General features: G+C 47.0%; 1 protein-coding gene across 1 annotated transcript in view; it reads right to left on the bottom strand.

Moving 5' to 3' along the window:
• Positions 1-765: 765 nt before the first annotated feature.
• The window catches only part of LOC106809059 (pikachurin-like), a 136,542-nt gene continuing 127,689 nt past the window's right edge, over positions 766-9,618 (bottom strand). Inside the window, exons 13-15 of the mRNA XM_014812001.1 lie at positions 6,170-6,321; positions 4,459-4,562; positions 766-4,179 (exon numbers count right to left, since the gene is read on the bottom strand). Coding sequence (XP_014667487.1) covers positions 4,028-4,179; positions 4,459-4,562; positions 6,170-6,321 — 408 coding nt within the window. The 3' untranslated portion in view covers positions 766-4,027. The remainder of the gene's footprint in view (positions 4,180-4,458; positions 4,563-6,169; positions 6,322-9,618) is intronic.

The following is a 9,618-nucleotide window of genomic DNA, read 5'->3' as shown; positions in this document are numbered from 1 at the left end:
TGAGGGGTGCTAATTTAAACAAAAATTTGGGGGAGAGCCCCCCAGACCCCCCCTCCCTTCCGCGTGCTCCTAACACCCCACTTTCGAAAATCCTGCGTACGCCACTGCATGTGCGCGACCAAAGGTCTCCTGCGATGCTTTAGACAAAATTTGATACAACTGGGAACTTTAATTAATTATGATTGGCTTGTATGGTTATTAAAGTTATTAATGGGCATGTGCTCTCTAAATTAAAGGCATCATTGCAACGAATTGCCATTTTAATGATTTAATAAAGGCCGAACAAAGCTGCATCAGACATACGTGCTCTGGCTGCATGTTATGTCAAACTGCATGCAGTGCCCCTTCGCTCACTCAGGATAATAGTAGAATTGAGCCAGAGCCAGAGCGCCATCTGTCGTGGAGTTTGATGTTATGTAGGACACATCTCGCCACCTAGTGGTCGAAATGGAGAAGGAATTAAGAGAGATGGGAAAGCAGGGAAAAGGGAGGGACAGAAAGAAAGAAGGCAAAGCAGAGGGAAAATGGAGAAGCAAAGAGAGAGAGAGAGAGAGAGCCCGCGGGGGAGGGGGGTGGAGAAGAGGGAGCGTGTGGCGCCGGGGGGGGGGCAGGAGCAAGAAAGGCTGAATGTAATGGAGAGGCGGAATGAGGGGTGGTCCCCGGGTGGATAATGTACAGGACGAGGGAAAGATGAAGGCGGTGAATGAGTAGCGACACGGCAGGTTAAATTTGATAAAATACCGAACAGAATCAAATCACAAGACATTTCGCACTATTTGTCACAGTTTTATTTACGAAAACGCCAAACTACATTCATAACAACACGCGACAACTCATTTCATGTAAACTGTGTAAATTGTAAATATTACAGAATTTATCGTGAACATCTGGCACACTTTCGTGGTCAACACTGAAACAAACTACGCCAACTTTACGTCTTTGATAGCGTGCATCAGTAAATTATTTCAATTGACTGATATTGAAAACAACTCCGTGTGTTCGCACGCGCATCTCTCACAGGCGCGTTCTTTTATGATGTGAACAAATACACTGAAATAATGCGGGCCTTTTTTACGAAATAATGCACACGAGTGGCAACAATCAGTCGCCTATAATATATTACAGGCTGTGTCGGTAAAATTAGAAATGACGCACAAATCCACCTAACTGTTCACACACCGAAACAAAGACATGTGTTTACATATCATAAGAGTCATCTAGCTTCTACGTAACTTCAAACATCACGCGTGATCAAATGACTAGACCCAGCTGTTTCAGTAGGCCTATAGATCTAGCTAGACACTAATTTTCACCAATGTATAATGACGTAGTTATATAAATATCGTTGCTATTATTATCAAAAGCAATAATAATAATAACAATAATAATAACCACACTGATCAAATCAACATAAAAACTTACCTGTAGCTATTCGGACTACAAAGTGTAAGTGTATAGTCAGTCAGTGTATCTCAAATGACATTACACATCTCTACATGGTCCTACATTCTGTATTTGTAAATAAAAGTCTCACAACGACAAAACTCGCGCGACATCTGTTCGTTATCAACACACTCGACAATATTAAAATAAATCTAATAAGCCTAGTAATAAATACGCGTGACCTGTAGTACTGATATTCACAAGCACGCAATAGTTGTCGCAAAATGCTCCCTATTATATTGCAACTTCGCTCGCTATATATTTACAATGCGGAATGTTTGTATGTGGAAAGTGGACACGGAGCCCACTACAGAATCTTCAACAGTTACAACAGCTTTAAACATCTGACAAGTTAAACTAACACCAGCCTTTCTTTGAAAGGAAGCAAGGTTAAGTGCAGGTACAGCTCTGCTGTCCTGACCGACTGATAGCAAGCCCTGAAAACGCAGGTCCGTAGTTTTTCGAAGAATCGGGACATCTCTTTAATATGATAATATCTGCGTGAAAATGCCCAGAGTCAAATTTACTGAAGACTGATGTCAACCTGTTGAACCGCGACGTTTACCAGTTTAAAAAGCTTTAACGTGTTTATCAACAGCATACAGAGTATAAAGACAGCATAATCCATCAGCGTATATAATCCATTTCGTTATTCCTCTTAGTGACGTGTCTTCAGTGAATAGGTGCTATATCTTATATCAAACCAAGACATTTGATCAACGCGATCCGATATAATAGATCTGTACAACGTGGATCCGAGCCCATGAGATGCGATGTCATCAGGAGTGTATAATATAGAGATATATATATCTCCATATATCTCTATATTATACACTCCTGATGTAATCACATATCGCATGAGTTTCCGATCGCTCATCAGACAAGACTAAGGAAAGCCAGGTGTGATATGTTTTACATCTCAACCCCCCATCCATCACAACTGCCTCTGCAACACACAGGCGTGCGTAAATACACGTTCATTTCACTCAAAAAGCTACATGTCAAAAATGCTATACAGCGATGCTACACGCAAACATACGTACGATTTCACGGGCTAGTCAGTATAAGTACCATGATCATGACAGACACAATATAGGAAATGACATGTCGAACTGCAACGCCCGAGATAACACCCGAGTCATCACTTGCTGAATTAGATGAGCATACTTATGGTCAGGTTAACGCGGTAAACCGATTAAGTGACTGATGAAATAAGCATATGGTATTTTTCCATATCTAACACCGGGGTGAAACGATCTTGGTAAATGCAGCAACTACCAGCAACATCGGCATTGCCGCCATTTTTCGAATGTGTGTGGTGCAAGGTGTCATTTTCCCGGTGCGTCTCGGGGCACATTCGATTACAATCAGACGACCGGAACCTGTCGTATAACACGACCCACACAAGTTACGCGAAATGTACGCCAATGAAGAAAAGGAAGCCGTGGTCTGGGGTAACCTTGCCAGGAAATTCCACGTGCGAATGGCATGGCAATATGGCGGCTCAGTAGCTCAACCTTCTGCTGTCACTCAGCGTTGGTCAGTCCGAATCTATACATGGATTTAGATTTTACCACAAGACAACATTATACATCTCCTAAGACGGGACACGTTTCCGAATACGCGCACACGATTTGAGCATTCCATCTACTTTCAAATGAAATCATGATTTCGCGTTCGGCAGTGACTGGCTATGATATCACGGGCGCGTAGCCTTAATTCTGATGGAAACGCACGTAAAACACCGTATTTACAGTTTACTCCCATATCAGAAACCATGTGCCACTACTGTCGAATCACTTCAACTGTGCTGGTGAGATGCAAATAAAAGTCGAAAGTTGCTTTTCACGGGTATTGGTGAATCGAGACAGCATAGAGAATGACCTGTCCTCTCATTATCGCATATGAAAATGGACATCAATGAACTCCTTGCGATTGGCATCGTCAAGGGAGCTCAAAGTTGGTCGGTCGCGACGTTCTTTAGTTCACTTGACATGAAGTTCGGTTGATTTGTTTTCCATTGTAAGAGTGCACTCATAGTAGATGGTCAAAATCGGTCGCCGTGTCAGCTCGTAATGCCTCTTACACCATTCCCAGGTATTAAAAGATGCAAATCAGTATTGAGCTGATATAGTCTCGATTGGCTATCGATGAAGGGGTCGGGGTGTGCGGGGCTCAAGTACACAGAGGAAATTTCCATACAAGCAGTGTCACGGTGACCAATTAAAGAAACACACCCTGAGGTTCTTACCAGTTGCTTAAAGATTGAGCACTTGTGTATCTCTGCTACTGTAAACCTAATTACTTTTTCAGTCAGCATCGTTGCAAGTGATTTGAGCCCGTTAGGAATGATGACAACCACTGTCAATGGAATTTAACAAGTCTGTCTGCGCGGCTTTCCAAACATGTTAGCAGATGATGTACTAGTTAAAAAATATTACGAATTCACAGATTTCGTGTGTTATATAAATCGACGTGTGGGAGGTCATAACAACGGCACGCGGGCAAGTGTAAGAAGACACACATTTTCTGTTGCATTGGATATTTAAAAAATAGCTAGGTTTACAGTGTGACTAGACGACACTCAGCCAGCGCACTGGTCCACATTCCAACCGATGGATGCATCTTTCAACACCATCACTCTCAGGTCTGATCCCAGTATGATACTAGAGATGCAACCACTGAATCCCTGGTTGTATCGCCTAAGCGTTGATGCCTCCACGTTGTAAGAGCCACCTGGCGTAGAAAAAATTAAAATATGGCATGTCATCAATATGGATGTTATTTAAGATAACATTCCATACGTATGCAGTGGACGCCAATGCCGATAACACCGTAGTATTGCCGGGGAGGATTTTAACACGATATTTACCAACGTAATTATTTTGTATATGAAACAAAATTTTAAACACGAATGTTTTCAGAATATTATTATCTCCGGCTATGCTGCTACTGCTACTAACTCTCCGGTCGTATTCAAGGAGAGATCGTGGGTGTGTTGACACGCAGACTCACCGACATACAGCCCAGTGTTGATATCAAGCTGTTGGAGTCTACCGGGGGACTCTGCAGAAGCTATTCTGCCCATGTCCACTACTAGTGAGCCTTCCTGCGAAGTCCTGCAATAAACGTTAACAGCTGCTGTAAGACTAATGATGAATGAAAAACATGACTACTTGGAAATAATAAAACATTTTTTGTTGACTGATTAATTGGCTGAACGACAGGGATGATAAGTGTACTGGTTACTTAGAGTCCCGAGATCAAGTATGGTCTCTTTCTCACACACGCACGCACGCACAGACGTACGCACGCACGCACGCACGCACGCACGCACGCACGCACACACACACACACATTCTCTTCTCTCTTTATCCTGCTCTCTCGTACTCTCTCGCACTCTCCATTTCTCTCTCCTACCCCACCTGACCCCCCGTGCCTCCATCCCCGCCCTCTCGTCTCTCTCTCACTCGCTCTTTCGGCTCTCTCTCTCTCTCTCTCTCAGTATCTCTAACCCTTTCTCTCTCCCTCTCTCTCGCGCGCGCTCTCTCTCTATCTCTATCTCTATCTATCTATCTTTACCCCTCTTCACCTCCTCTCTCCTTCGCCCCCTCTTTCTTTAGAATGGAAAATGATAAATGAATATGATTCGTAACATGATTCGTCGTTAAAGACGATACGCGTGTCTACGCTAGTTTTTAGCTGTATCTACCATCATCCACCTTCAACTATATCTTATACACCCGTCGCCATTAGCAACATATACTACACAAATGTCATACATCTAGCATTCCACGGTCGCAGTTCTCAGAGAGCCAGCTGTGTTTGTGTAAAGCAAAGGGCTGAACGTGGATGAATGTAGCCATAAGACATATTACGTCCGGTCAAGTCCTGCACGTTTTCTAAGAGACGGGTTGGGCGGGTATTTTCGGAGCTTGGGATTGGACCACTTTAATTATCTGGGAACCGGAAAATACCAGATAAGTTTTCGCGATTCGTGAATTAAAGTCAACTGGGACGCGGAAAAGCCGAAATTGCGATTTTGATCAACCGGGGACTATAGGAAATGACATATTCCTACCCGGGAAACTAGGAATGGACCCCCTTCCTCGTTCCTAACAAAAGCCAAGCTATTGAGAGTTCAATTTATAGAACGCTGACAAAGCGAAAGCATCCATAGCAGAATTTAGATTTACACACTACGTCACTTTTTACCTACTATAGTTTATCTTCATTATAGGCAATTATCTGAGACCCCAGGCTAGTGGTGGGTGAGCTTTGAAGCCGAGGTGTAGCTGATTACTAACTGCTTACTGCACTTCTTTTTACCACTGACGAAGATCACAAAAACACACAAATCGTAGAAAAATGAACTCGACTCATGAATTGCTAATAAGATAGTACTTTCTAAACAAACATATCGATCTCGTCTGCGGGGAACATGTTACATACACGCACGCACGCACGCGCGCACGCACACACGCACACACACACACACACACACACACACACACACACACACACACACCTACATACAGCACGGTACTAACGTGCAGTTTTAATTGACAGCGTGCATGCTGCAGTGCCGCTTTGAAATCTCAAGCCGAAATCGATCGCCTGCTCTCTTGATCTTCGGCAAACGAACCTTGAACCTCACTCTATTTCATTCGCTATATAGTCAGTCATACACGCGAGAAGGCGAACACGTGTGAATACGTGAGCGTACCTGATCGCCTTCACTGTATGCCAGGCGCCGTCGCCGACCCACGTGCTGTTGTCGCGTATGATGGCCACGCCACTGCCAAGGTTGTATCCGAACTCCAAGTGTCCGTCCATGATGCCGATAAAGAGGAAGTCGCTGTTCGCGAACATCTTCTCCTGTTCAGACGTGAGGCATCGTAATGACTATAGGTTCATTATCGTTGAGCAATGATGTATTATGTACGGTGCGGGTGTCGTACTGCAGTGTGAGGCAGTGATGTATTATGTACGGGGTGGGTGTCGTACTGCAGTGTGAGGCAGTGATGTATTATGTACGGGGCGGGTGTCGTACTGCAGTGTGAGGCAGTGATGTATTATGTACGGGGCGGGTGTCGTACTGCAGTGTGAGGCAGTGATGTATTATTTACGCCAAATCTTTCAGAATAACATACTTACCGCGCGTCCGTCAACGTCTCTCCGCACGTTCCTCTAACGAGACCCCGCTTTCTCGGGCGCCCGGTATTCCTCTCCGGCGCGCCCTCTCCTCTGCTCTGCACTTGTGACATCTAATATCTGGACCCCGAAAATACCCAGATAAGTTTTCGCGATCTCGTGACATTCACAACGCTCCAACTCCCGGACCGCCCGCAACAACCGCCGAACATTGCCATTCCTTGATCCCAAACCCGGCCCGCGCGACTTAGGAAATGACATATCCTACCCGGCTACAACTAGTGAATGGAACCCCTTCCTTCGTTCCTAACAAAAGCCAAGCTATGAGCAGTTCAACTTTATAGAACGCTGGACAAAGCGAAAGCATCCATAGCCAGAATTACACTTTACACACTACGTCACTTTATCCCTACTATAGTTTCTATCTTCATATATGCAATTTATCTGAGACCCCAGGCTCGTGGTGGCTCGCCACGCTTTGAACTCCGAGCTGTATCTACGATACCTAACTCCTGCCTTATCCTCGGCGGATCCTGTTTCTTTAGCACGCTGCCGAAGACTCACGAAAAACACAGGCCCTGCAGAACAGGGATCGTAGAAAGATGAACCGACTACCAGAATTGGCCCTAATCGAAGGATAGTACTTTCTAAATCAAACATAATCGATCTCGTCGCTGCGGGGAACATGTTGAGCCGCACGTACCACCACGCCTCGCACGCATGCGCACCGCCCACACGCACCACACCGGGGCCGGCCGCCACCGGGCGCCGCGAGCGCCCGGCCGCCGGGCACAGCCACACGGCGCGCGGCACCACACAGCCAACCGACACCGATACCCCACACAGCACGCAGCTCACGCCGCGCACAGCACCGCGGCTGGCCGTCTGCCCGACACACATCACGCGACCAGCACGCCCGGCACCGCTGCCGCCTCGCCACCAGCACCAACGCAGCGGTGGCGGCGCGGAGGGGCACACAACCGACCGCCTACCAGTCAGCGGCGAGGCAGGGCGGGTGAGCTCGCCACGGTGCAGTTGTCTGTAGAGATGACAGGCGTGCATGCCCTGCATGTGGGCCGCTATTTGGAAAATCTCAGAGCCGAACCGCGATCGCAAGCTGCTCTCGTTGATCTGGCAAAGACCGAACTCAGAACCTTCACTGCTATTTCATTCGCTTATATGAGGTCAGTCTATAGCACAGCCGAGAAGCGAACACTTTAATAGCGTGAACGTACCGTGATCGCGCCTTCACCTGCTATCCAGGGCCCGGCCGCCGACCCCACGTCGTTCGTTCGCGTATGATGGCCACGGCCAGCGCCAAGGTTGTATCCGCGAACTCCAAGTGTCCGTCACATCTGATGCCGACTAAAGAGAAGTCGCTGATTCGCGAACGATCTTCTCGCTGTTCCAGACCGCTGAGCGCTCGTTAATGACTATAGCTTCATTATCGTGAGGCATGATTATATGTCACCGGTGCGGGGTCGGTGGAGCGAGGGGACCCCACACGTGAATGTATTATCGCCTACGGGTGGGCATGGTCGTACGCGGACACCCCTGCTTATGGCAGCTGCATGTATTAGTGTCGTGGCAGCTGTCGACTGCAGTGTGAGGCCTGGAAGTTATTACTTACGCGGGAGCGGGTGTCGTACTCGCAGTGTCGAGGCACGCGCAGCGCGCGCACGCAGCACCGCGCCCAGGTGATGATGGCCGGTATTATGTAGCGGTGGGTGTCGTACTGCTAGTGTGAGGCATGATGTATTATGTACGGGGTGTGTCGTACTATGAGTGTGAGTTCAGTGAAGTATTACGTTAGCGCGGCGGGTGTCGTAGACTGCAGTGTGAGCACGTGCGATGTATATGCACGGCGGCGGTGTCGGTACTGCTACGTGTGAGCAGTGATGTATTATGTAACGCGGGGGTGTCGTACGTCAGTGTGAGGGGCGAAGTGATGGTATTAATGTACGGCGGGTGTCCCGTACTGGGCATTGTGAGCAGGTTAATTATATGTTACGGGCGGGTTCGTACTGCATGTGAGGCACATGGATGTATCTAGCACGGGGCGGGTGTCGTACTCGGCAGCTGGTGATGCAGTGAATTAACTTATGTACGGGGCGGGTGTCGTACTGCAGTGTGAGGCAGGACTGATATTATTTACGGGCCGGGTGTCGGTTACTGGTGCCAGTGGAGGCAGTGATGTAGACTCCCGCGTTGGTGGCGCCTGTTGAGTACCGGTGGGTGTCGACTGCAGTGTGAGGTCAGTGACGTATTATGGTACGGGGCGGGTGTTCGTACTGCATGTGTGAGGCCAAGTGTTATTATTACGGCCGGCGTGTGCGTAAACTGCTAGTGTGATGCAGTGATGGTATTATGTACGGGGGCGGTGTTGTCGTGACTGCCACGTGGTGAGGGCGCCAGTGATGGTATTATACTGGGGCGCGGTGTTCGGTACTGCAGTTGTGAGGGGCGAGTGATGCTATTATGTACGGGTGGGTGTCGTACTGCAGTGTGAGGTTGCATGTGATGTAATTTATCCTAGGGGCGGTGTCTGTCTGCCCGTGTGAGGCAAGTGATGACCCCACACAAAATATCGGGGGCGTGAAAACTGCAGTGTGAGCGGAATGAGTAGTTATGTACGGGGTCGGGTGTCGTACTGGCCGTGTGGAGGCACTGATGTCATTTACAGTAATAATCCCGCGTAAATAAGCAACTATAGATTTTCAAGTAAATGTTTTAGGTAAAAATTCCCATAAATTAATAAATAAGAAACCTGTTTTTTTAGGCTAAGATTTTAAAGTAGGGTTCTTAGATTTTTAATAGCATATGAAGACTTAAAAAGAACACGGCATCTTTTTGGCAATGTTGTTTTGTTCCTGGATACATAGCTGTATCACTACAGTATGGTGAAGCACTGAAATAACTTACACTGGAGCTCCATCATCGGTATTATAATTAGCAAAAATTGCAAGTTCTTACCGATAAGAAAATTCTTAAACCACCTTGATTTGAATCAAGTATTAGCCG

The sequence above is a fragment of the Priapulus caudatus genome, unplaced genomic scaffold, assembly GCF_000485595.1.
Source record: "Priapulus caudatus unplaced genomic scaffold, Priapulus_caudatus-5.0.1 Scaffold325, whole genome shotgun sequence".
Taxonomy (NCBI): Eukaryota; Metazoa; Priapulida; class Priapulimorpha; order Priapulimorphida; family Priapulidae; genus Priapulus; species Priapulus caudatus.
Note: the sequence above shows the minus strand (reverse complement) of the source record. Positions and strands in the feature narration are given on the sequence as shown.